This window comes from Fusarium falciforme, chromosome 1 (genome assembly GCF_026873545.1).
Source record: "Fusarium falciforme chromosome 1, complete sequence".
In the NCBI taxonomy this organism is placed as follows: domain Eukaryota; kingdom Fungi; phylum Ascomycota; class Sordariomycetes; order Hypocreales; family Nectriaceae; genus Fusarium; species Fusarium falciforme.
This window is the reverse complement of record NC_070544.1, coordinates 5,538,096-5,564,162: the sequence shown is the minus strand read 5'-3', so window position 1 is coordinate 5,564,162 and position 26,067 is coordinate 5,538,096. Positions and strand designations below refer to the sequence as shown.

The window sequence follows — 26,067 nt, the reverse complement described above, 5'->3', positions numbered from 1 at the left end:
CGGCACAAAATACCAAAAGGAACGGTTAAGTCTCCAAACAGGGATCAGTGCGGCCATTTGAGCAAGTTTATATCATCTCAAACTCGCTCGGGCTTGCACCGGGCTTGGACCCACCCCCGCATTGGCACCCGTCTGTGATGTTTGGTAGAGTGGGTGAGAACTCCAAAAATGTTGGACAACAGAACCATACAGAGTAAAGGGCAATAATAAGGATAAAGGAAGTGATATAAATTAACATTATAAGGATTTTAGAATGTGTTAATACGTGCTTTAAGTTGCTTTAAGTTGAGCTTGTCCCCGTCCCGGCATATCCACATCAAGCTTGCCCGGCCACCCGTTGGCTTAAATTCACACCCGCCCCCGAACCTCCGGACGAGGCACCGGACCGCCTCTGCCATCTAGCCCGCAGTGGCACGGCAGAAAGTAGCGACGCCAGAGCTCCTTTGGCCTTGCTAAATTGACTCACGCTAGGTCGTTAACAGTCTGATTCTCAGGAGCTACCGGCGAGTCAATTGACCAGGGAGGAGCTCAGCTCTCGAGAGCTCGGTTGCGTTCTGCAATGGTCAATGGGTGGCTGTTTATCTCATCTATAAAGCCGACTGACGCACCTTCTCTGGGACAAGATCTGCTGCTACATCCTCACCTTCTCTCCACATCTTGCAGGACCCTCTGGTAGACTTTGTCATCTTTACCTTTGTTCGAGACCAATTGCGAATCAACATCTCCAAGATGATGGCCTTCAAGTCCCTCCTCGCCCTGGCTACCGTCCAGACTGTCTCTGCTCACTTCGGTCTCGTCTTCCCCGCTTGGCGAGCTGATACTCTCTCCGAAGAGAACGAGGAGCGCTACAGCCAGTGGACCTACCCTTGTAAGTCTTGGCCTCTGCCCTGCTCCAACAACAAGGATCGCTACTGACACGCCCAAGGCGCCGGTGTTGACTACAATGAGAAGAACGTCACCGATTGGCCTCTCGAGGGTGGCGCCCTAAAGCTCGAGCTACACCACCCCTGGACCTATGTTTTTGTCAACCTCGGCCTCGGCGAGAACTCGACCAACTTCAACGTCTCCCTGACTCCCCAGTTCCTCAACGTCACCAGTCCCGGCCAGCTCTGTATCGAGGAGCTTAAGCTGCCCTCAGATGTCAAGGTGTCTGACGGCGACTTCGCCAGCATCCAGGTCGTCACCCTCGGCGACTCAGGCAGCGCCCTGTACAACTGTGCCGACATTCGCTTCAAGAAGGATGCCAAGGGTCCCAGCAACTGTACCTCTGAGAGCGAGTACTTTGCTGTCAAGGAGCAGACTGGCGAGGAGGAGGAGCAAAGCAACCAGGGAAACTCTTCCAACTCTGATTCTAAGGAGAGCGGTAACGACAACGCTGCCGGTACCCTGGGCGCCAACATGGTGGCTTTGACCTCTGTCGCGGGTCTTGCTGCTGCTTTTGTCATGGGAATTGGCCTATAGTTGGGACTGAGGGTGCAAAAGATGATGTGATGATATAATGAAGGCATAATAAACCATCATGCGTTGCAAAGAAACCTTCTATGGTTCTATATAATACATGCTCAACAAGTGCTCCGCTATGCGTATATGATAAACTGCCTATATGTGCAGTTCCTGTAATCATTGACTGGGTATCTTCATCCGTCTGTCTTACATTAGCAGTTGTCCCCTGTTATGGCGAGGACGACGACTTACCCTTCCGACCTCGCTAATCCCGCCCACCACGCTGGCCGGCCCATGAGAAAAGTAATGTACTCCGACTTTAATAACAAGAAAAGAAGCGGTCATCCAAAACATGCAAAGTGCATACAATTCATCGTTCAAACAATTATCCGACTCATCCCTTCACTTCACTTGACAGGGGCGACAACCTGTTCGGTTGCCAGCTCTTGCAACACTTTCGCCATGGTGATACGCTGGTTCGGGTTTGGATAGAGCATCTCCATGACCAGGCGTTCAAGGCGATCCTTGGAGTTGAGGTTCTCTCTGGCCTCGAAAATCTCGGTAAGCCAGTCGCGCATCTGGGAGATGGCGGGCTGACCATTGCCGTAGTTCTTGTGCGGCACGGCAGGGTTGTTGACGCCGGCGATCTGCCAGTACAGAGGTCGCGGGTGCTGTCGACGAGCGCGAGAGTCGGGGAATGCGATCTTGCGCAACACGTAGAGCATGGTGACACCCAGGGCCCAGACATCAGAGGCCGTTCCGCGTTGCTTGCGCCCGATGAACTCCGGAGGGACGTAGTACGGTGTTCCGCCCGTCGTCGGTGAATTAGCGGCCAGGGTCGACAGGCCAAAGTCGCAGAGGACGGCGCCTCGCTCTGGCGAGTAGAGGATGTTGGCAGGCTTGATGTCGTTGTGCACCAGCTTGCGACCGTGGATGTAGTTGAGGGCGCTGGCGATATCCCCCAGGATCCTGACAGCGTCATTCCTGTCACCCAAGAACTCGTCGTTGGCCTTGTTCCTCCACCGTGGTGCCGCCGTGAGATCCTTGGCGTCCACATGCTCCATGTAGAGGGACAAGAAACGCGCATCTCCGCCGTAGTAACGTACAATGGACTCGTGCTGCAAGTCCTCCTGACTCTTGCACTCACGGAGCCACATGTCGGCCTGGCGGATGACGTTCCGCTCGTGAACTAATGGCTTGTCGTTGGGGTTTGCGACACGCGTCTTGAGCACCTTGACTGTGACAATGTTATCAGGCACGTGGGAATGAGTCGCAGTGTAGACAGCCGACAGAGACGTCGATGCGATGGGCTCCCGCTTGGTGAGCTGGTACTCGTCCAGTTCGCAAACACCCGGGACTGCAATCGTGTCGCCCTTTTCGGCGTCTAGCAAAGCGTGGCCATTCACAGTCGAGAGCTCCTTGCTCTCACGGCCGTTGGGAAGGGGAAAGACGAGATGATCCCCGGCGGGCCTGAGGAACATGATGACGCCGTCGTCACCGGGTGTCTCCGGATCAGAGACGCGGCGTTTCACCCTCTTCTCGTCATACTCGGGAGTCAAGGCTCGCTTGCCGCTCGAGTTGATATGGGCAGAGCTGGTCGTCGACGACACGTCCTCGGGGGCCTTCGGCGGCTGAGGTTGGTAGAGCGTCACTGGGCGCTTCTCCAACACTCGAAAGTCGAGAACGTCAATGTCTCGGACAGTGATGCGCCAGGTTCCAGGCTTAAGAGCCTTGGCCAACCCCGGATTGATGATGTGAGCGGCACTGAGGGGAGGGCTCGAAAGTGGCGTCGGAGACACGCTGGAGAGAGAAATTGGCACGTCCGACTTGTTCAGGAAGATGACCTTGTCACTGGCGGGATCGTAATACAACTCGCACCACAGAGGGGGTCTTGGAGAGTCATCCTGTGTCTCGCCGGGGATACGGACGGAGAACTTGATATCCTTGGATGTCTGAGTCACTGCCAGGACTTTATGCTCTGGCTGCTCCGAAGAGGCAACCTCGGCGCGGAGAGCGAGCCACTGGCAACTGTCACTACCAGGGCTCACAGACCGCGCATTGGGGAACTTGGCCAGAGGGCGGAAGAGGATGCGGATGCCCTGCTTGTGGTGGTGGTCCTCAACCTGGAGATCGTCCAGCGGGACGGCCACAGCATCGGTCGCGGGGACCGGCTCCTCGACGCGAATGCCCCTGAATCGGGCGTCAATCTCGGACTGTGAAAATGGCTCGGTGCGTTCCTCTGAGATGGCCTCAGAGAGCCCGAACCTGGGTTCGGCCATAAGGTTGGTGGTGCCTGTTCGCCATGCGGCGGTGGTGGTAAGCAAGCAGGGCGGTGGGATGACGAGAGGCGACGGGAGACGCCCAGGACGAGAGAAAAGTGAGTGAGTACCTTTGGTACCAGCCAACCAAACTAAGATGATCCAAAAGAAGGTTACGATTGATTGTGAATGTATGTCTTGCTGTGAGCGAGCGGTTTAGCCGCGCGGCGCTGCGTAATTTGATGCGGTGGTGATCCAGGCTGAAAAGTGTCGTTGGTAGTGGTGGTGAGTTGGGGATGAGTAAGAAGGGCTGAGATGGGGGATTCGATACGAAGTCGTCCCTCGGCGAGGCGATGCTAGCAAGGCACACGAGGCGGCGGAGCAGTAGGTAGCACGGCTAGGCTCAGGAGAGGTGAGGCAGTGGGCCAGCCAAGTAGCTGGAGGGGAGATGAAGGGGTTTAATAGAGGACGGGAGCTGAAAGGGAAACGGGGCGAAGCGTCAAAAGCTCGATGCGGCGGCAGCCCATCAAAGGAAAGGAAAAAGGTGATTAAATGCAGGAACCAGAAAACACCTGGGATGAGATGGACGGCTTCGACTTTTACGGGGCGAGTTATGGGGAACCAACAGGGCACATCAGAAGGACAGGACACGCAGGGGTCTCCTCTTTGGGGGGTTGAAAGGACGACTTCAGGACAGGCCTGCTGATGGCGACTGGTCTCGTCTCAGTCTTCACGAGGAGAGGATGAAAAGTGACCAAGAGAAGGAAGAGTCATCAACAGATCGGGACACCTGTCGCATGGGGTTGTCGAGCCGAGTTGGATCGGGTCTAATAATAAGATGCGGGTGCAGAGAAAAACAGGAAGCGAAGACAAAGACAGCGTTGACGAAACGGCAGCGGGAGAACGGCGCGAAGCGAGGCCAGTGGGTGCCTGGGAGCGGTCCGAGTTGGGGTTCTGGATGGGGATTGAGGGTGCGCTCCGGCTGGTATTGGTCAGCTCTGCTGGTAGGGCTGATCGCAAGGCCCTGCCTCAGTCTCGTGGCTGTGTTGTTTGGCGAGAGGTATCCTGGCTGTCTGAATCTGTGGTCCACGTACTTAGTGGTTTGAACCTTGAAGAATCTCATGGATATCTGCGCCACAAGCGAGAGGATGCAAATGGGGCTGATGAGCCCTTTCACTGCGTCATGTCAAAGGAAAGGCGGGAATGATCTGGCATCCGCACAAAGAAAGCCGGCGGCCTGACAAACGTCCCGCTTACCGGTGCTCAGGCGGGTTCGACCATGACGAAATTGACGCTGCTGGTGAGGGCCACCATCTCAGCATGACCAGATAGTCAAAGGACGATAGAGAGCGGCGAATTGTGTGGAATAAAGAAGCGAACGTGAGGCTGTCACGACCTCCATACACAAAGACACTGCCCTTTTTGGTCAGCCATGGTCTCACCGTGAGATTCTCTGACAGAACGCAATGGAATTTGCCTCGTGACTTTGGGTCGGCAGAGAGAACAGCTCACCGACAACGGAGTCGTGTTGGGTCCCGATCGTCTTTAGGCACTGTAGGCTGCACGGTCTGGAGGTCAGCACGCGGCTTCCCTGATCCCGAAATTGTACGCCACCGTGTTTCCAATTGGTTGCACAATTTGATACGGGTCTTACGATCAGGGCTGATTGGATAGCTTATTTTTCGCCTCGGCCATGATTGGCTCACGGAGTGGCGGAGTTATGCAGGCGCAGGCTCGCGTGCCCGATGGTAGGACCGTGCGTCCAATCAGAGCCGGATTTGGCAGCCACGTTTATGGCCTCAGGCATTCATGCCTGCATGGTTGGGGGCCACGCACAAAGGGGAAACATGTTGCTATCGACGGCACCCCCAAGACTGGTGCATCCTGTTTTCGTCACCACGCCCGCCTCCATATTCCCAAGATCCAACCGCCCACGACTCCCAGACTCCGCCCAAAAGCCCACGAACGAACGCTCTCACTGCTTGCTTCAGCGCCCTCTGTGACTGCTGAACACTCCCTGAACGATCCTCGCCATGGCCATGATATAGATCCAAAAGCTCACACGAGCTTTGACGCGACACCCCCCTGGGCCCTCTCTCTGGACACTCTACTCAACCCCTCACGATATTCTACCAAATCCCATCGACTGTGACCTCGACATGGACGATCCAGGCTGGTCATGGCCGGCCTGGAAATTCGGCATGAAGAGGGATGACCTCTTTACCAAACTACACGACCAGTACAACACCTTCACCTTCAACCTACAAGACCCCGAAGCTTTTCACCACGACGTCTACGAAATCTCCCGCGATGCTGATACCACCGACGAGTTCCATCGCTTGATGGCCGACCGGCAGCGCCAGCGAATTCGTGAACTACATGAATCTCTCGAGTCCCTTGCTGTCGAGATTATCGCCAACCCCAAGCTGATGGACTCTGAGCACTGGCAGTACGCACTCCAGCTCTTCCGGACCAAGTCGTTTGACTCCATCGTCCGTTACTTTGCAAGTTACCTCCCCGACAACTACCTCGACCGTCATGATCATCAAGATCACGACACTATTTCTATCGCATCCTCATCCTCCTTCTCCGAAACCAACAGTATCAAAACCGAGGGCACCACGGCCAGCAGTGTCGATGATGCTCTCCCTAGTTTCTTTGATGGCGAGTCCATCATGACAAAGGAACCTCTATCTATTCATACCAATATTCGGCCCATGACTGTTGAGGGCCCCCTCTCGCCTCCTCATTCTGAGGCAGAGCACTCCGAGTCTTCAGCCTCATCACCGGCTTGCTGCTCGGAGTCGCACGAATACTCCTCCAACCCTCCCTCACGCTCCATGTCGTTTTCTGGGTCAGAGTCGGGGCCATTTGGCCCTGGCCTGACCCTGACACACGTTCACGACGATGATGAGACCTCGCAATCTGACGATGGTGACACAGCTGTCACCTCAGACTCGGATTGCGCAGAGAGCCCGCCGTCGATGGACATGTTAGACGATGGAGAGCAATCTCACGATACCCTTGACGAGGAGGACCTGGAAGAGGACGAATTTCCTACCGCTCAATTTCCTGAAGATGCTAGCGACGCTTTCGATTTCTGTAACGATACCCCAGATGCCGACGACACTCCTACCCCCCGACAGGAGACCATCGCGTCCTGCTACATTGAGTACAAGTCCGTTGCGTCGTGGAGGATTCCCTCTCACCGTCGCTCACCTTCACCCTCACCGAAGTACTCACCCTACCGCCGAGAAGGCTCTGCACTGAAGGACATCCGCCGGAGTCCTGAGGAAGCGCTCAGCAAGATCCAGAAACCCATGCTAGATCCCGTAAAGAGACGGCCTGTGGGTAGAAGAAGGCTGGACTAGCCTTTGGGGAGGCAGGGTGCCATGTATATATCTGACGCAAGCTGTAAATACCCGTACCTGATGACTTTTAATCTCGTTCTTAAACAGTTCTACTGCTGCTCGCGACAAGGTCACTCTCTTCCACTCAGCCTTGATAATGCGGCTCCTGTGGTCATTTTCAAGCGAAAGTGCCCTGCTTTTAGAACGACGAGTGAGTACTAACTCTCGCCTGATGTACCTGTAGTTTTGACGTGACCTTTGTTCCTGGGTGGGATGCATCACGACACGTGGGTCACCTGGTTGTGGTGTTGACATGGGACAGCCGGGCATCACGAGGCCAAATCTTTTGCTCGTAAATAACAAGGCGCCCTGATCAAGGCGAGCACCACGTGGATAATGACGTCGATTAAGTTGCTTTTGAATCGAATTCTTGCTGATTGTTCATCGGCGATGACATTTGTGGGAGCGTACCTTGCATGGTGTTCCTGGTGTTGGCGGCTGTCAACAAGCCACGGTCAAAGTATGCTGCAACGACATCGTAGATCATCTTGTACCATGATGAAGGTAATATGAGTAGATGAGATGATATGTATGTTGGATGATGGTTGGACATTATTGCGTCTCACACAAGGGTGCCCTTCAGCACTTGGGCTCAACCACCAGATGTCTCCTTTTAACGAGGCGAGATTTTTCCCGAATTTTTCTTATGTCACTCTTGTATCCATATTCTTGAGAACCCTGGATATGTTTGAGATAGTAGGGTATTTGTCTCTTTGTCATTCAGCTTGTGAACGATTTCGTGATGGGTGTTTTGTGTAAGTCTTGGTCCCTCTGCCATTATAGTCTTGGGGTGACCACTGTGGTCCTCAAAGAGGTGGGAGTACTCAACCCTCCCGAAGTGGTTGAAGCTGGTGAGCCGTTCAACATCTATTGATCTCGGCAACCTACCGTGGTATAAAAAGTATTGTACAGGACTGGCGAGCTGCGGTTAGGAGTTTACAAGAAGTATCCCTAAGTGGTGGGATGCATGCATGAGAAAGTGCATGAATTATCTGTACGCGCCTATGTTTAGCAACTGCGCAATTAGGAATCCCATCATCGCAGAGGTGAAGGAAGAGGCAAAGACAGCTGGCATTACCCTGACTATCATAGTCCCTGGGTCAGAGGTTGCTTTGGGGGCGAGTGGCTCTGAAATGAATAAGCCTGGGATGAACGATCCCTCTGGGTTGGAAGTTTTTGTTCCGACTGGGTTGTGTCCTTGAGCTGGATTACTACTGCTGCGGTGTAAGAGATCTTATTGTGAACCGTAGCTTATGACATGTCGTGAAGAAGATTCGACAGCTTCCATATAGGCGATCATTTTGTAATTTTAATCGTATGAAATGAAATACAAGCTTTATCAGGCTGTCTTCAAGGCTCGCAATGGCAGTGGAGGTACAGTGAGGACCAGGCTAACATGGACACCCTCGAGTCGAGGGTTTCTACCCCGAGGATACCTCTGGCTTTATTGCCATCCAGGCCATTCGACTGGAGAAGTACAGTGCGGCCAAGATCCAGCAGGGTGAGCCCCTTGCTGAGGCGCGTAGAGAACCCTGGCCACCTTGATGAGTGAGAGGAGGTTCATGGGAAAGGAAGCGAAAAAGACAACCATGTTCACACACGGGATTCTAGCTTAACATAAAATTCGAGATCATGAATTGTATCTTATCAGGAACCTTAATGCTTGGTCTGTAAGAACTGTGAAAACCCAACTCTGAACACAAATCTACTGGCTATGATGACGGGAAGACATGCCAATGCAACCCACAGAGCAACGCTCGCTGCATGTATTTCCGAACGTACCTATGAGGAGTAGATTGCGTAGGTGTAACAAATTTCGAGCAACTCGGGTGGCCCAAGAAAAGTACCATGCTCAGTTCCTGCAGCTTAACTGATTGTGCTCCTTCAGGAGGATGCGCCCCGCACTTGATGACCAAACTTGACTTCACCACCAACATCCGTTGAAATGGCGTCAAAGACCACTGCTCCCTATGGGGAATGGAAATCGCCCATCTCGATTGAATCTGTTGCTTCAAAAACCCGAAGCCTTTCTGCCCCCAGAGCTAGCGTGAGTTTTCTTCTGTGTGAACTGAACGACCGCTGACATCGGGTCGACGATAGCCCAAGTCCGGCAGGGCCTTTTACACCGAGAGTAGAGAAGATGGAAGCACAGCTATCATCGAGATCACAAAGGGCGGATTGAATGAGGTACTTCCAGCCGAGTATAGCGCCAAAAACACAGTCTACGAATACGGAGGCTCACCCTACGCCATCCTGTCTGATGACCGCATCATATTCTCCAACAAGGGCAACACGGTTCATATCCTCAACCCAGACACCAAGGAAGTCAGCCATCTGACCTCATCCCCCAACTTAAGATACTCGAACTTTGATGCCAATCCAACTTCTCCCTGGGTGCTGGCTAACCAGGAAGACCACGAGCATGACACACCAGACCAAATCCGCAACTACATTGTGGCCATCAACACTGAAACATCTGAAGTCAGGCGGATCCGGGACAATGCTGATTTCTACTACACACCTCACTTCAGTTTTGATGGGACAAAAGTCGCCTGGCTGGAGTGGAACCACCCAGACCTTCCTTTTGACGCGGCGAAGCTGTACTCTGCGACTTGGAACCCGGACGGTTCAGTTTCAGACGTTCACATTATCGCCGGAGAGAGCCGTGAAGGTGTTGCTGAACCTCGATGGGGCCCTGACGGCAGTCTTTTCTTTGGGAAAGAAGAAGGGGCATTCCGAAAGCTATTCCGAGTCGCCCCTGGTGCAGATGTACCTGCTGAGATTAAGCTCGAAGGCCTGGACAACGCGGAATTTGGAGACCTGCGTTGGTTTCAAGGAAGGTGAGATATGGGCCACATTCCTTGACTGGTGATATCTTGCTAAAGCTTGTCAGTCACACATACGCGCCATTATCGTCCCGCTTCTTGGTTGCCGCTCCCGTAACCCTTGGGGTATCAAAGGTGATTATTGTTGATCTTGAGACGGGTTCATGGAAAGAAGTTGGAGATCCATCAATTCTATCCGAGGTCATTCTGGACTCAGTGGCTCGTCTAGATGATACTTCGTTCATCATCACGGGAGCTGGGACGACGTCTGCCCTAGCGCTCTACCGAGTTAACATTACCGACTCTGTTCAGATTACAAAGTTGCGTAACTCGACAGAGGAGGCTTTCCCGGATTCCATATACTCTCTGCCGGAATCGCTCACAATCTCCTCCAAAGGACAGCCGCATCGCAAAATCCATGGTTTCCTCTGGATGCCACATAATCCCGACTTCGTAGCACCAGAAGGGGATCGGCCGCCTCTCATCATGCTGAGCCATGGGGGTCCCACCTCGTTCACAGGCCTGGGACTCAAACTCCGGATTCAATACTTTACTTCGAGGGGATACGCATACCTTGCTCTGAACTACAATGGATCTAGTGCCCATGGCCGCGCGTATCGAGAAGCCCTCTTTGGTAACTTTGGCTTGGTGGACTCAGATGATGCTGCAGAGTTTGCCATCTACCTCGCCGAGACGGGAAAGACGAGGATTGGGGCAGCAGGGATCACTGGTGTCAGCGCAGGAGGATACAACACCCTTCGAACCTTGACTCGTCACCCCTTGGCCTTCGCCGGTGGCGTCTGCCTTTCTGGTATCAGCGACGTCAAGCGCCTCGACGAATCCACTCACAAGCTGGAGTCGGACTACGTGGAACATCTGGTTCTGAGACCAGGTGTAGGCAAGGGCGAAATGGATCGGATCTGCCGCGAGCGAAGTCCATTGTTTGACGCCCACAAAACCAAGGCACCACTGCTGCTGTTGCACGGAAAGAAGGACATGGTTTGTCCTCTGGACCAGGCAGAACAAATGGCCGATGCAATCAAGGAGGCAGGAGGAGATGTCAAGCTGATTGTTGCCCCAGATGAGGGACATGGTTTCTATCAGCCCGGGAACGTGAAGATGTGGTTGGAAGAAGAAGAGAAGTGGTGGCGAAAGACGCTACTCTAAGTACCTATATTGACAAACGTATCAGTCGTGGAACTGGGAAGAGACAAACAGAAAAAGTCTTGATTGTATCGAGATCGACCTCTTTGCCTTGTCGCTCATGAACAGTTGTAATATCAAAATACGTTATAGTGTTGAATGGCATGCCAGCTTAGGTATCAAACCAGCCCCCGAGCACACGGGACTCAACATTTGAGCATAGATACAGTCTGGAAACTGGTGATTCTCAAATACCTCTTGATGACTTTCACCATCTAGCCTCGATTTCTTCTTGTTCTATAAGCTTCGAGGCTGTCAAGATCTATTTCATCATCCTCAGGTATATCAATGCCACAATCCTCCAATTGCGCTCCCAGCTGGACCGACAGCATGCGGGCAACGGCTTGTATTTCGCCGGCAGTTCGCAAAATGCCAAACAAGAACAGGGCATCACACTTGCTCTGCACGCTTCTCCCCACGCTGAAGTCTTGAAGGAAAACTAGCGCAGCGATGTACGCCGTGTAGTCTTGGATTGGGTTCTGGAGCGCCATGACAAGATCTCGCGTGTGCTGGAACACGTCGAGGACTTTGACTGCGGCAGAAAACATCCTATTGTGGCTCTCTTGTGCCAGGAGCTCTGCTTCAGGTCCTTGGAGACATTTTGCCTTTTGAGCTGCTGTTTTGTGGAGGCACATGGTGGCGGTATGAATCAGGGCGTTGATGAAGACGGCGTGCTGGCATGCTGAGCTCTGTGGCAGCTGGAGGTCGGCAGGGAGCATGTCTGCCAGAGCCGATAAGCCGTGGTCGATGCCTTGCAGCCGCTGGCAGTACTCTCCATCGTCTAGATTGTCCCAGTTCGGCTGGGGTGCTGTCTTGGAGGCTTGGTAGAATAACGACGCCGCCATGACCCGAGCTCCACAAGTCGAAGGAGTTGTGTCAATTTTCCGCAATGCGTCACGCAGTGTGGTCGTGGGCTCGGGAGAGCCATTCTGAAAGGCCTCCTCAGACGCGGGCAGCAACGTAAAGACCTTGAAAAAGCTGTCAATATCCACCTTCTGGTCGTGTCTCAGGGGTACAACTTGCGTCCTGGTCATCGATAAGTGCAGGTAAACCCGAAGTTGCAAAGAGCAGTCGGTCCGAGACGTAAGCAACCCACCACGTCCGGCGCCGTTCTTCTAGTTCACACCAATCCTGAGGCGGTTGCATTATAGTAGGAAATATGGAAGGGGGGCTACTGTTGCTGTCCCGGTCAAGTTGATGGAGGTTGAGCAGCTGTGCCATCCGGATGGCTCGACCCAGGCTAACACACGCTCTTGAAAAGTTTGCATTTCGAGCCTCAAAGTAGGCAATCAGAAGCCAGCATTGAACGTGAGCGACACAAACTGGGTGGTCCTGCTGGTCCTGCGGGATGTGGTTAGTAGCTAACGCAGGTAGCGGACATGATGATGGACTGACCTTCATCTCGTCCGCCTCGGCGAGTGCTCTCCCCCGTTTGTATAGAGAATTGGCCAAGGGGGCATGTATCGGAATGATACTTGCACCCGTTGCCATTACCATCTGCTGCAGACATGCTGGGGGCTGTGAGTTGTGGGAAAGGCGGAGAGAAGACAAGTAGCGAGAGCGATGTATCATTGGCGACGCATGGTGAAGCTTGTCGAAATAGAGCGCCGTTCTTCTACAAGTTAGCAGCAGCATTCATGCTTCCAAAGGGGAGGAAGTGACTTACAGCTCCTCTAGTAGCTCGGTTGAAGCAACATCAGTTGGAGAATGTTCATTATGGTGTTCCTCATCGGCCACCTCTTCGGAGAATGGCTGACCCTCATCTTGTGGCTCAGCAACCCCGACACCTCCGCTGCTACCATCCAAGGCACCGGTACTAGAAGATGTGTCTGGCTCCTCTGGGCGTGTTGCTTCCCCGGCGCTGATAGTCTGTATGCGACTTTCAAGCTGGACTGAAACATGCATGCGACCTGAGTAAGTGTTTCTAGCCTCTCATTTCTATTGCTTTGTCTTGCACTCACCCAGCTTCTCTTCAAGATCGCGGACTTGCTTCCGTTTTCCCTTGTTTACCTTTCTTTTAGTAGGAAAGCTGCACTCTTCTTCCCCTGCCCTAGCGCAGCGGCCGCATTGAGGTAGGACGCGGTCACACTTGAGTTTCTTCTGTCTGCATGACGTGCATGAGAGCCTGGAAATAGAACCTGTTATAGGATGTGCCGTGCCGGGCGCACTCATTGTATGCTTCGGTGTCCGATAAAGAGCGGTTGATGATGCATCATGTCCTCATAAGCACAGCACATTCGGGGATTTTACAGTAGGTACTGTACTGTAAGCTCCCTGGCGGCGCCACTTTATCGGACAATGCCAAGATTACCGAGATACAGTACCCCCCAGGCAACTCCGACACGAATCAGGCCCTTGCGTTTCTCGAATGAATATTCTCACTACATAGAATCCCAAAGGTTAGAGCTTTACACTTTAGGTGGACGTGTGAGCAGTTCATCTCGACCTTGACTTTTGGAAACATCAACACTCTGCTTTATCGTTCTGACTGCGTCCTCAATTCCTGGCTCCAACTCAAATAAGACCAAACTCGACCGCAGCGGTCCTGATTTCCCCCTCAAGATCCTCTTCCGTCATCGACTTGAGCCTCAACCGATCATTCCACGATAGTTCCTTGAAATCTGTACCACCATAGCCTTTTCCATACATCATCTGGTAATAATAGTTAAACATCCCAGACATGTCTCCCTTGCTCCTCTTCTCATCAGAGTCGCGGACGAGCTCGTCGACGTCAAGGTCAGCGATCCTTCCGTCTTCCACAGTGCCAAAGTCAATGCCCGTGACCTTGGATGCCAATTCGGTGAGGAGACGTTCGCTGACTGCAGCGGAATAAATGTACACCGGCTGGTTGGCGGTTTCGGCAAAGTGTGCAGAGTCAAGGACCTTGGCCACGGCGGTAGCGATATCTGGCAGAGTTGTTGTGCCAATCATGTTGTTACCTCCGTTATGAAAGGTGGCCTTCTTCTCCCGGAGGTTAGGGCCCAACACCCCAAATCTGAGGCACATTTCGAAAAAGGGACCGTTGTTGATCGAAGTCCACGTCGTGGGTGAGTCGGTGGATGAAATAACGCTGGTCAGGTACTCGCGGATCTTTGCCTTTTCGGTGACAATAGGCAACTTCCGGGACAAAGGTGATTCGAGGTTGGTGCTATATTCCGATGGGATGATGCGCTTCACCGAGGCCTCAATGGCTGCGTCGATCATTATCTTCTCTGTCAAGAGAGCAGGGTTCGGCACAGCGCTACAAGGCGTCAACTCAATACCGGCCGGGGTATCTGTCTTCATACCTAACGACTGCATCTTGTCCCCTGAAAGCCAATACAAGGTCGTCCTTGTTGGCTAGGTCCACCTTGACGGACTTGATACCTTCAGGAACAGCCTTTGTGGAATCCTTGCGTTGGACAGCAGTGACAGAGAATCCAGCTCCTTTCAGGGCAGTGAGAATGTGAGAACCCAGCGTTCCTGTCGCCTACAAGTTGGTCAGAACATGCTGGGCATAGTCAACAGAGGGTACCATACGCCTAGGAGAGCAACGTTTCTCGCGATTTGGGCCATGTTGTTTGTGGGGAGTATGAGAGATACCAAGTCCTTTCCAAGTCCTTTTTGGTCTCCTGAGTTGATATTATTGTGTAGGAAACCGTACCGTGTACTTGGGGGGATTATATACAGTTGGGGGAAACGGGCAAGGCCGCCTCATGCGATCAACAACCCCCGACCCTCTATGCCCCTTCTCGTCCCACTGCGCCAGACTCATCGGCATTTGCTGAAGCGCCTACAACTCGAGGACGATATTCCAATCAGTGTTGCATGTCGGATGACAAACTCGGCCTTCTGAAGTTCCGATTGGGTGGGCTGACAAATAAGCCGTGTGGTACTTGTCTTCGGTGTCCGATATAGTGCGAGAGTCTTTTTACGGACTCTCTCAACACGTGGGGACATGGATTAATGTGAGAAACAAAGGTTACCTGGAAGATCATGAAATCTAGTCTCCTAGTATTTGGACAAATCACCCGCTTTATCACTAATTGCAGAGGGTTTTCGGAAAACCGAAACCATTCTGGCCCTCAGTTCTTTGATAAAACTGAGAAAGTACGCCGTAGGATGAGTAGTGATTCCAGCTTTACGGTTTACAAATTTTCGGGCAAACTTTGCAGATGAAGTCTATCTGGTGGACATTCTCGGTATTTCACGATGCCCCGAGCTGGTCTGACTCGTGAGGATTACGGAAGCATTTCGCACTCATCTTGACCTACGCGTATACTTGGCGGTGTATAGGTCTCGAATGCAAGTGTCATAGTGAGTTTCCAAGATGGACCGCTGCTGGTATAAAGCCATCCGTCTCGGAACATTTCCAAGTGTCTTGGCCATCCATCTGTCTTCTATCATCTCGACCACACACCGTTGCACGCACGACAAATTACGTCTTTGTTTTTATTTTGGATAAATCATCCCGTCATAACAATGTCCAAGCTCTTGACTGTCTTCGGTGCCACTGGCGCTCAGGGTGGTTCTGTCATCCGGGCCGTTCTGGCCGACGACGTCCTTTCGAAGGAGTACAAGATTCGAGGCATCACCCGCGATGTCTCCAAGCCTGCAGCGCAAGCCTTGGCCGGAAAGGGCGTCGAAGTCGTTGCGGTAAGCCCGTCTGATCCATGTAACCTCGACTTATGGCATGTATTGAAACTCACACGTTACAGGCCGACATGAGCTCCAAGGAGACGCTTACCGCTGCTCTGAAGGACTCCCACACTGTTTTCCTCGTCACTACCCCCGACTTCATGTCCGCCGGTGGAAGCCAGGAGCTGCCCCATGGCAAAAACGTTGCCGACGTTGCCTCTGACCTTGGTGTCAAGCACCTGATCTATTCATCTCTTCTTCATGTCACCGAGACCACTGGAGGGCGCCTTAAGCACGTTGTTCACTTTGACGACAAGGCTGAGGTGGAGCGGTACATCCGATCCAAGGGCATCCCGAGCACCTTTGTTCTCCCGGGCTATTTCATGAGCAACTTTACCGCACTGCAGATGATCAAGAAGGGCGATGATGGTGTCTACTCTCTCGCGTACCCGGTTGGCGACAAGGCCAAGTTCCCGCTTATCGACACTCCATCAGATCTCGGTAAGTCATAGCTCCCAGTCCTCGACAGTCTAGCAATGTCACTAACTCGGGGTGTTCCCTAGGCAAATACGTCGTTGCTGCAATCCGCAAGGAGCCCGAGGTTCTCGGCAAGCAGATCCTCGCTGCTGCCGGCTACTACACGCCTACTCAGATCGTTTCCGAGTTTGAGGAAGTGGTTGGGAAGCAGGCCCGCTTCGTGCCTATTGATGCCGCGACATACAAGAGCTTTCTCCCCGAGCCGCTGGCTGACGAGATGCTCGAGAACCATCTTTTCATTGAAGAGCCGGGTTACTACAATGGTCAGGACCTCAATGAAAGCCTGGACCTGTTGACTAGTGTTGGACTTCAGCCCACGACCTGGAAGGAGTTTCTTCAGGATCATAAGACGGAGTTCTAAGGGCCTTGACATTGCCATGCCTCGAGACTCCGCTTTTAGCTAGGTATAACGTCCTGTGAGTTCAATAGAAGTTGCTGTACGGTTTACACACTGAGTTTGGATGTCTCTCCAAGTCTTTCGCTATTTCGGGTCCATCCGCCTCGATTTCATGACTTTTGCTTGATTACTAAAGTGTCTAGATAGAGAAGTTCAGCATATTATACGATTCGAATATTGACAGTAGCTGTTAGCTATCATCGCGTATGTTAAATGGTCAAACTAGAAAAAAGTCTCTTCATATTGTTCCCCGACGATGTCATTTGAGTATAGGTTAAGTGCCAGCGTGGGGGCATGGAGGTCAATTAATGTCAACATTCAACATATCAGTTTCTTGGACACCTCTCGGATTCGATATACAGAATTAATCTTGTGAGAAATATAGCTAAGTAAATGGCTCCCCAGTCTTGGTTCAAAAACTTTCAGAGAAAGGCCTGATATCCATCTCCTGCGTGAATGCAGATCGCGGCTGGGTGTGTAAGTGCCAATACGCCTCGGCAATCTTGCGGTTCAGTTTCGTAATAAACAATTCTCCGGGGAAATTTAACTCACCGCATCTGGCTGTATCTTGGTGTCCGGTACACCAGTCTTGCCCCACGCCTTGGAGGCTGGGGTGTCGATGAGTCCGTCAACGACGACATGTGCAACATGAACTCCCTGAGGACCAAATTCGCGGGCCAGAGACTGATTCAGCGCACGCATGGCAAACCTGCCAGCGGCAAAGGCGGCAAAACCAGCCGAGGCTTTGACGGATGCCGTGGCGCCCGTGGTGATCAAGGTTGGTGGGTGAGGCGAATCCTTGACGGCCTCACGCAGCAGAGGCAGTGTCTTTTGTGCAAAGTTGAAGAATGCGTCCCTTTGGAAGATGAGAATCAATTTACGCCAGCTAAATGAAAAGGAACCGCTTACCCTGTTTTACCAAAGCTGTTTTGGAACTCGTCTATTTGCAGTTCCAGGAATGGCTTCATCATGAAACCGCTGTTGACGTTGTAGACGGCCGCCGCGAGCTTTGAGTTCGGCAGCGCTTCCCCCACGGTCTCAAAGGCCCGGCTCAGTGATTCATCGTCTGACACATCGGCCACTATGCCAATCGCCCGGCCGCCAGCCCGCTGAATATCCTGCACGGTATCTTCGTAGCTCTCTGGTCGGCGAGCCAACATGACTACGGGATATGTTTTTGAGAACCGGAGAGCAGCGGCTCGACCTTGAGAAGTCAGTGCGAGGGCATATTTACTGGAGGACTCGTACCTGTGCCGGGGCCGACTCCAGCGATAATGGTGTAGAACGAGCTTGTCGCCATTATATCAGTGCTGCTAGACATGGAGCAAATTTGACCAGAGCTCACGGGTGATGATGAAACTGTCAAGGAGCAAAAGGAATGGGATGATGGGTGACTGCCAACCTATATCAAGGGGACGTGGAGAGTCGACGACACAACATATCTAGTTCTGGTTTAGAGTCGGTAATTATCGGACACCGAAAGGCATTGGAATAGTCATCACGAACAAGGCCGATTAAAGTGATTACCATCGAATCAGATTTACGGAAAGTAAAGGACTTTCATTCTTTAGCAAGGGGAAATTACGCAGAGAACCTATTCTAGAAGCAAGATGCATGTTACAGTTTCATCATGACATTAAAAGACCATTCATCAACCTCTAGAAACCCGACTTGAGCTCTCCCTTGGACTGCCAAACCTCGTACTCAAAGTCAGGCTGGAACTCGGTGTATAGAGATTCCTAAACAACAAGATTAGCACACAATTCTGTAGGGAGTCATGGTAAGAGAAACTCACTGGATCGGCGTTGTACTTGTATGTGTACTGCGCCTCCTCGTCGCCGATGATCTGCTTGGGAAGACCACTGCTCTCAACCAGCAGCTGCACTTCGCACGTCCTCTCCATGAGCGAAAAGAGATATGCCGCCTCATCAACAGTGCCACCAGCAGTGAGAAGACCATGGTTCTGCAAGATGACAGCACGGTTCTTGGGCCCCAGCGCCTCAGCGATGCGAGCACCCTCCTGGTCCTCAAACACGACGCCGCCAAAGCTGGAGTAGACGCTCTGGTTGTTCCAGAAGATGCAGGCGTCCTGGTTGATGATGTCGAGGGGCTTACCGAACGTCGACCACGCCTTGCCGAACTTGGAGTGCGCGTGGCAGGCCGCGTCCACGTCGGGGCGTGCCTTGTGGATGGCTGAATGGATCATGAAGCCTGCGGCGTTGACGGCGACGCGGTTGCCGCCGATGACCTGGCCGTCTTCGTTGATGTGCACCATGTCGCTGGCCTTGAGCATGCCAAAGTGAACTCCCATGCTGGCTCATGTTAGTGTCATGTAGTCCTCAGGGGTAATCGATGAGCCATAGATTGCCAACTTACGGGTTGATCCAGAAGGTAGTGGGATCAACAGGATCGCGAACACTGATGTGTCCCGCAGCTCCCTCAGTGAAGCCCATCCGAGAAAACACACGGAACGCACCAGCCATGTGCTCCAGCTGCCATTGTCGCTTCTGGTACGGGTCCTCGATCTTGGGGATGCCGGGGTAGGGGATGCCTCCCGTGGCGACGGCGGCAAAGTTCGTGTTCACCTCGGTCTCGGGGGCGGGAGCCGTGGCCTCGGCACTGGTGGCGAAAGACGCTGAACGCGGGACGGTGAGCTTTGAGGGAGCCTTTTGAGGGGCGGTGATGAGGCGTGGTTTGGGAGTGGTGGTGAGAGAGCGTGTGGCATGTTTGGTGATGAGCCGCCGTAAGGGCGCAGCTCGGAGAGTTGCCGAGGAGAGCATTTTAAGTGTGCGACTGTCGACTGGGGGTTATGAGTTGAACCTTGGACTGAAGTGTAGAGCAACAATACTGAATCGAGTCACTGAATCACTAGCAAAAGACGAATCTATCTCCCTTGAGCGCGGCCTCGCTCAGCCTTTGTATCAACTCCATGACCGGACCGGCCGCGCCGGCCCGGAGGTCAGATATCGAGCCGATCACGCCCTTCTGGAGATAGAGACAGAGTTAGGGTTGCCCGTTAGCTGCGAACTACTCCTCCAACCGCGTTGCGGCAGGTCGGTGGATCTGGTTCGAATGCGGGGTGCAGAGTCATGACAAATCTGGGCGCGACCATTTGGCCAAGCGAGGGGGGTTAGTTGGCGAGTCAGGTTAAGAGTTGTGACTAAACGGATAGATAGGCATATTGGAGCGTGGGGTGGACTTGGCTTGGGGTTGACCTCATCAAGTTGTTACATACACGAGGTAAAGCCTTGGTTTTGGAGTTGAGGCTGAATATCTCCATCATGCCATATCTCTACCCAGGTTGTGATCCTCCAATGCCCTGTCCCGATAACTTGAAATTACAGTCGACGATTCGCTCGCTCTATCAATTATGGTACATGTCCTCGCTCTTTAGATCTAGTCAGTATAACGCGCATCACCAGGTCTTCCACTGTCGCCGTCGAGACCGACGCTCTGCCCGTCCAGCCAGCCCTTGGGTCTCCGGCTCAGCTTCCACCTGATGGCCATGCACAGGGCACTAAAACACCTTATGCCGAAAGCCACCCACAACAGGACTTCGGAGGCGATCCGTCTCCTGGGGCGCATGCTGATGCCCTCGGGCAGTCGCTCTTCCAAGTATCCCAGGAACTTGACAAAAAACACCGACGTAACGCAGGCGTGGGCCGCGGCAGTGCCAAAGTAGGCGGCCGAGAGAGCCCAGTAGTACAACCGCACCTTGTCCCACACAAAGTCGTCGTGGTTCTCAATCTCCTCCTTGGTGCCTTTGGGGCTGGGACACCATCTCTTGCCGATGATGCACCGGCACCTCATCCAGTGCGGCCTCTTCTGAATCATCCACTCCTGTACCATGGTCCAAGATCCGAGGACGAGGGCCGACGTCACCATGATCCAGAGGAGCCAGCTGGAGATGGGCATGCCGTCGTGGACCATGTAGGAGCGCCATGCCTCAAAGAAGATGTTGCCGCAAGGATCCTCGTATGCTCCGAACTTGGGGCAGTCCCATGTGTCCTGTGGAAGATTGAGGTCCATGGCGATCTGGTGGAGGTCGTTGACGATGTTGGAAGACCATCGTAGACCTGACGATGTGATGCCAGCCTTGGGGAGGTCCTTGGGGGCATTGGGATACTCCCAGCCGAATGAGCTGGCGTACCAGTTTAGTTGCACCAAGAACTTGGATGTGTCATTGTTGGGGACGAGTCCATCAAACTAGAGGGTGGTTAGTTTCGACAGGTTGAGATGGAGATGATAGAGTATGAGTATGGAATGAGTATGGAATGAGTATGGAATGAGTATGGGTGTTTGTGGGTGGTGAGTGAGTGAGTGAATGAGTGAGCCAACAGAAAGAAAGGCGGCACGCACAGTCACCAGAGCCAACGGCTTCCAGAACAAATGATCGGGGTTATCACCACTGCCAGGGATGATGGTAGTGCCAGCGATAAAGACGATGAATGCCAAGATGACAGAGATGACACCGCCAATCATGGCCAGAATGAGGAGGCCATCATTGATGCCCTTCCTTGTGGGCTTAGCAAGAGAGCTGAGCATCATCGGGAGCGAGATGTGAGCCGATGCCCGATGAATGTTGACACCGAAGCCGACGCCGACGATGGAGATGAAGGATCCTGGACAAGGAGACGAGATTGTCTCCGAGATGAGTGCTTTAGAGGCTCATGTATGTACGAGAATGAAAGGGATGGGAAATCGAGGGGACAAAGAACAATCAGGCTTTGCCTCCTATTCAACGATGGACGTACGTCGCGCGCGTTTTTGTTGTGGCTGATGGCGACTTCGATACGAGTTGACAACAATGGACGCGGGTGCCATGACTGAGCCATGACTGAGGCGGCGACCCAATCCGGCCTAGTCAGGGCTCGCAGGCTGTCTGAAGGCGGCAGCCGCCGGGCTATTAGGGGACTATTTACAGCACGTGAGCAGCACAGCCGCTTGCAATTTCAGCGGTCGGCCGCCTGTAGCTTCCCCCACAAGCTGGGCCGTAGAGGTACCGACACGGGCTCGTATGGGAAAAGGCGCTGTCACGGGATCACTCACATTCAACACATTCCATTTCTCTTCATATCCATCTTGAATACGACAGCGCCATTCCCCTTCTCCGGACTATCCGACTTCTGGACAGGGCGGGTTACATCTAAATGATTTGCTACTCTCGTTTGCGACTCGGCAGATGAACAAGCGCTAGCCCAGCCGACGGGACGTTTGCGGAGTCCGCACCCAGAGGTTGAGATTCTTGGCAACCCTCCAGACTTTTGTCTCCCTTTCAAGGACCCTTTCATCTTTATACCCGCTTCCGAATACTCGCTCCAAAGTCGGAAACCTTGATAATTGGCCCGTCTTGAACGCCGTTCGAGAATCTTCCCATGTAGTTGAGGATCGAGCCGAAACCTCTCGAAACAAGGGGCCCTGAAACCCCTGGTCAAGGCTGGGCCCCCCTTAAGGCTACCCGAGAAAGGGGTAAAACGCCCCATCGGTATCGGTTTCTATCCGCAAAACAGCTGAGCAGAAACAGATGAAGCGAGGCTATTGTCAATCAATGTTTGGTTCTGATCTGCAAAGTCGAGAGTCTATAATGCAGAGTGTATAGAGATTCGACTGACTATTACACCTAGTGCCACTAATACCAACACCAACGACCAACATCTTGCTGACAACCAACAGCAGACCAGCACATCCTGGAAAACTCTCTTTGATGCGGCCATCTCGTGAACCAATGCTCCTGCTTCCATCTCGTTTACCAAGAAAGAGCGCCATTCGAAACCGCCCCTCTTGAGTTGTCCCCAAAAGACAAACTCAGGCCTCACGTTAGGCCCAGTTGGGACAGGTGACCGCTGGCGATCCACTCACAGTGAGCCCACCAGCCTCGAATTGCCACGCCAGGGCCTGCAAGATGCATAAGAGTCAAAGACGAGTGTATCTGCCGGGTTGGGTGAGCTGAGGACCAAGAATTGCTGACACAAGCATGACCAGGGCTTGAAACAGCACAACCATGCTGGATCGTGACCCCTCACCCGTTAACTGTCTGATGTAAAATGAATGGCTGCTCGAGACCGGCCTCGAGGTCCAAATCTCCGTGGATACGGGGCGCCGTGAATTTTTCCACCGCTCGCCGGCCGGTCTGGAGATGCTTGGCGGAGGCCGAAACTGCCGGGGGCCTCAACATGTCAGCTCTGGCTTCAAGCTCTTTAAAAGAGTTGATATCGCCCGGGTCGAGAATGAAAGAGAAGAGAATAGCTTCAACCAGTGCTGGCTTTGGATGATTGACCTGGGGTCTAGTCCCGATTACCTTCTTTTGTTTCTTTTCGACGATCTTTACTAGTCCAACTGACTACATACACTCCCTTTTCGTCTTAACTCACTCCTGTCGTTTACTTATACAAGTCGTTCATCACCATGTCTCGTCTTCTCACCCTCGCTGCCGGCCTGGCGCTGGCGGCTGCTCAGCTCTCCTCCACCTCGCTCGAGAACCACGTCGACGCCCTGACTCTGGGTAGCTCTTTCAACCCCGTTCAGGAGGCTTACTGGACCGGTTTCCCTCACCATCGCCGAACTCCCTTCGCCGTCTCCCCCGATGGCAAGACCGCTTACTTGGCCTACCTCGATGCCAGCGGTACCGGTGTTCACGTCCAGGGTGTTGATCCCAAGACCTTTGCCGCTGTTGGCACTCCCGTCACCATCAAGGCTGGTGAGGAGGCCGGTGGTCTTGTTGCCCACAATGACGGCTTTGCCATCCTGACCAACGAGGTCGTCTCTGGAGAGTCCAAGGACCCCCTCCCCGTGCTCTACAAGTACACCAACGGCAAGCAGACCTTCCGCACCCTCCTCGGTGGCTCCGGCCTTGGCGGAGACTCTCTTGCCTCTCCCGATATCAACGGTGACCTCGTCTTCTCCGAGAAGGCCGGCTACTACGCCGCCTACATCGTCGTCACCTCCTACTCTGGCTCCGCCTCGGGCCACTTTGGTGATGCCATCCGGTACATCACCACCGACGGTAAGATCGAGGAGATTGCCGGTGCTTCCTCCTCTTGGGGCTGCTCCCACAACACCGGTATTGCCTTTGAGGAGGCCGACGAGCCTCCCTTCGCCTCCCTCTGCGCTGAGGACCAGGGTGCCATCTGGCTCAACACCGAGACCCAGGGCATGGGCAACAACGGTGTCAAGGTCTCCAACGAGATGACCATCAACGGTGGCAGCAACGAGCCCATGGGCGGAATGGGTGGCTCTTACAGCTCTCTCGCTCGCTTCATTGGCTCCGACTCTTACATCTTCTCCTGGGTTTCCCGTGGTGCTATTGACCTGACCCTCAACGACTGGATGGGCCAGGGTTACACCAAGGCCCAGAACCGCACCAACAACCGCAACGTCGCCATCGCCCTCTTCTCGGACAAGAAGACCCTCGTCGGTGAGCAGGCTACTTCTGAGGTCGGTGCCGCCGATGGTGACAGCCAGGTCAACTGGGTCACTGAGGGCGCCAATGACTGCTCCAACGCTCACGCCGCTGCTTTCGATGCTTCCAACGCCCTCGTCACCTGGGAGGAGATCTCCAACCCTGTCTGCCCCTTCGAGGCCATGGGCTGCAAGGGCAAGTTCGCCGGTACCAAGTTCCAGCTCGTCGACTCCAAGGGCAAGAAGGTTGGCGAGCCCATCTCTTCTGATGACACCTACGTTGCTGGTGATATGGTCACCATGGCTGACGGCCGCATCTGCTGGCCCTACGTCAACATGGCCTGGTCTCTCGATGGCCCTACCCAGGGCTCCGACGTCACCAAGATCTCTTTCGCCTGCATGTCCAACGGTGCCGGTTCTGGCTCTGGCTCTGGTTCTACTCCTGCTTCCAGCGCTGCTGCCTCTCAGCCCGCTGCCACCAAGTCTGCTGCTGCCAGCTCTGCCAAGCCCAGCGCTGTCCAGTCCACCCCTGCTGCTGTAGAGCCCACCTCTGTCCAGGCCGTTGAGGAGTCCACCGAGGAGTCTGCCACCGTCCCCGAGGGTGCTCCCCGCCCTTCCTTCGCCTCTGTCTCCCAGGATGTCACCAATGTCCTGCCCGAGCCCACCAACGACGCTGCCTCCTCTGCCGCTGCTGAGGAGCCCACCTCCATCGCCGTCGAGGAGCCTTCTTCCGTCGTGATCAAGCCTTCTGACATTGCTGTTGAGGAGCCCTCCTCTGTGGTGATCAAGCCCTCTCAGCCTGCTGCCACCACTGCCCCTGACGCTGAGGCTCCCGTTGCTACTGAGTCTGCTGCCCCTGAGACTGGCGATGATGAGGACTGCGACGAGGAGCCCTCCTCTGTGGTCATCACGCCCTCTCAGCCTGCTGCCACTGACGCCGAGTCCCCCGTTGCTACCGAGTCCGCTGCCCCTGAGGCTGGTGATGATGAGGACTGCGATGAGGAGCCCGTCTCTGAGGCCGTTGGGGCTACCACCGAGGCTGCCCAGGCTCCCTCTGCCACCCAGGTTCCCACTGGCACCCGCACCCGCAAGACCCGTCCTACCCGCCGCCCCCGCCCCTCCGGCTACCCCTGGGGTTCCGGCAACCAGGTCAAGAGCCAGTGCAGCACCAAGACTGTCACCCATACCGTCTACGTGACTGCCACCGCTGCTCCCTCCTTCTAAATACGAGCAGCAAAGAGTTGAGCTGCTGAGAAGGCAGCTGGAGAGCAAAAAATAAGGAGACGAACAGGCTTGATGTTTTCAACTTTCTTGGATTATATAACTTCTTGTGTATAGTAAATTTATTGGCCGGCTCCATGTCTGATGTCTGAACGAGATTACGTGGGTCCGGAGACTTCTTGTTATCTCAACCAATGCTCCTGAATGCTTCCTTGTGATGTGTGAGTTTGCTTTGATTGTCCATGGACGAGTTGCGAGTGGTGAACGATGTACAGACCATGTTGACATGAAGACGAGATGTTCAACAACTCACCCATAGGCCCTATCGTAACGGCATCCTTGGACACCATCGAGTTGCATAGGGCCAATGAGTAGCAGGGGTTCTGTTCCTCACCGATCGGTCTGAAGGTTCCGGCATCGGTAAGATGACCGAGGAGCAAGGGTGAGAAATAGGCGAGGTCGTAGCCGATAGACCTTGTCAACTTGTACGGGCAAGAACCCCACAGGATTGGTATTGTATCGTCGGTTGGGCATCATCTCACTGTTCTAGACCATTCTATAACATGGACGTGTTGAAAACGAGGGAGTGGCGGTGTCATTAGCACGGGGATGAATCATATTCCCAAAGGAAGCGAACCCAAAAAGCGTTGATGCATCTTCTAGCCTTAGTCATAGCCAACGACTACACTCCTAGTATTTCCTTCTTGTCGGATCTTGTCCTGTGTGGTTGAGCTCGGCTGGGCCAACAACATGAAGGT

The 26,067-nt window shown here is 53.6% G+C and overlaps 11 protein-coding genes across 11 annotated transcripts; 5 read left to right on the top strand and 6 right to left on the bottom strand.

Annotated features, from left to right (window-relative positions):
• Window positions 1-729: 729 nt before the first annotated feature.
• NCS54_00158800 (Hypothetical protein) lies at window positions 730-1,461 on the top strand (the record flags this gene model as incomplete). The annotated part of the gene is made up of 2 exons (XM_053147211.1): window positions 730-868; window positions 926-1,461. 2 exons carry the CDS (start codon window positions 730-732, stop codon window positions 1,459-1,461), a joined length of 675 nt encoding a protein of 224 aa, XP_053003186.1.
• A 389-nt stretch (window positions 1,462-1,850) lies between these two features.
• On the bottom strand, window positions 1,851-3,722 carry NCS54_00158700 (Protein kinase domain-containing protein; the record flags this gene model as incomplete). Its single annotated transcript, XM_053147210.1, has 1 exon — window positions 1,851-3,722. One exon carries the CDS (start codon window positions 3,720-3,722, stop codon window positions 1,851-1,853), a length of 1,872 nt encoding a protein of 623 aa, XP_053003185.1.
• Window positions 3,723-5,860: 2,138 nt separating this feature from the next.
• NCS54_00158600 (Hypothetical protein) lies at window positions 5,861-7,072 on the top strand (the record flags this gene model as incomplete). Its single annotated transcript, XM_053147209.1, has 1 exon — window positions 5,861-7,072. The coding sequence occupies one exon, from the start codon at window positions 5,861-5,863 to the stop codon at window positions 7,070-7,072; it is 1,212 nt and encodes a 403-aa protein (XP_053003184.1).
• A 1,984-nt stretch (window positions 7,073-9,056) lies between these two features.
• Window positions 9,057-11,103, top strand: NCS54_00158500 (Dipeptidyl-peptidase V; the record flags this gene model as incomplete). The annotated part of the gene is made up of 3 exons (XM_053147208.1): window positions 9,057-9,158; window positions 9,212-9,951; window positions 10,005-11,103. The coding sequence occupies 3 exons, from the start codon at window positions 9,057-9,059 to the stop codon at window positions 11,101-11,103; spliced, it is 1,941 nt and encodes a 646-aa protein (XP_053003183.1).
• Window positions 11,104-11,354: 251 nt separating this feature from the next.
• NCS54_00158400 (Zn(2)-C6 fungal-type domain-containing protein) lies at window positions 11,355-13,044 on the bottom strand (the record flags this gene model as incomplete). Its single annotated transcript, XM_053147207.1, has 4 exons — window positions 11,355-12,107; window positions 12,163-12,480; window positions 12,535-12,754; window positions 12,806-13,044. The coding sequence occupies 4 exons, from the start codon at window positions 13,042-13,044 to the stop codon at window positions 11,355-11,357; spliced, it is 1,530 nt and encodes a 509-aa protein (XP_053003182.1).
• Window positions 13,045-13,653: 609 nt separating this feature from the next.
• Window positions 13,654-14,694, bottom strand: NCS54_00158300 (NmrA domain-containing protein; the record flags this gene model as incomplete). The annotated part of the gene is made up of 3 exons (XM_053147206.1): window positions 13,654-14,380; window positions 14,427-14,608; window positions 14,659-14,694. The coding sequence occupies 3 exons, from the start codon at window positions 14,692-14,694 to the stop codon at window positions 13,654-13,656; spliced, it is 945 nt and encodes a 314-aa protein (XP_053003181.1).
• Window positions 14,695-15,600: 906 nt separating this feature from the next.
• NCS54_00158200 (NmrA domain-containing protein) lies at window positions 15,601-16,654 on the top strand (the record flags this gene model as incomplete). The annotated part of the gene is made up of 3 exons (XM_053147205.1): window positions 15,601-15,774; window positions 15,837-16,257; window positions 16,320-16,654. 3 exons carry the CDS (start codon window positions 15,601-15,603, stop codon window positions 16,652-16,654), a joined length of 930 nt encoding a protein of 309 aa, XP_053003180.1.
• Window positions 16,655-17,233: 579 nt separating this feature from the next.
• Window positions 17,234-17,990, bottom strand: NCS54_00158100 (Hypothetical protein; the record flags this gene model as incomplete). The annotated part of the gene is made up of 3 exons (XM_053147204.1): window positions 17,234-17,546; window positions 17,600-17,894; window positions 17,939-17,990. The coding sequence occupies 3 exons, from the start codon at window positions 17,988-17,990 to the stop codon at window positions 17,234-17,236; spliced, it is 660 nt and encodes a 219-aa protein (XP_053003179.1).
• Window positions 17,991-18,348: 358 nt separating this feature from the next.
• NCS54_00158000 (Aldolase-II domain-containing protein) lies at window positions 18,349-19,470 on the bottom strand (the record flags this gene model as incomplete). The annotated part of the gene is made up of 3 exons (XM_053147203.1): window positions 18,349-18,429; window positions 18,486-19,002; window positions 19,067-19,470. 3 exons carry the CDS (start codon window positions 19,468-19,470, stop codon window positions 18,349-18,351), a joined length of 1,002 nt encoding a protein of 333 aa, XP_053003178.1.
• A 616-nt stretch (window positions 19,471-20,086) lies between these two features.
• Window positions 20,087-21,514, bottom strand: NCS54_00157900 (Hypothetical protein; the record flags this gene model as incomplete). Its single annotated transcript, XM_053147202.1, has 3 exons — window positions 20,087-20,896; window positions 21,050-21,312; window positions 21,445-21,514. The coding sequence occupies 3 exons, from the start codon at window positions 21,512-21,514 to the stop codon at window positions 20,087-20,089; spliced, it is 1,143 nt and encodes a 380-aa protein (XP_053003177.1).
• Window positions 21,515-23,095: 1,581 nt separating this feature from the next.
• NCS54_00157800 (Hypothetical protein) lies at window positions 23,096-25,312 on the top strand (the record flags this gene model as incomplete). The annotated part of the gene is made up of 1 exon (XM_053147201.1): window positions 23,096-25,312. The coding sequence occupies one exon, from the start codon at window positions 23,096-23,098 to the stop codon at window positions 25,310-25,312; it is 2,217 nt and encodes a 738-aa protein (XP_053003176.1).
• Window positions 25,313-26,067: the final 755 nt, after the last annotated feature.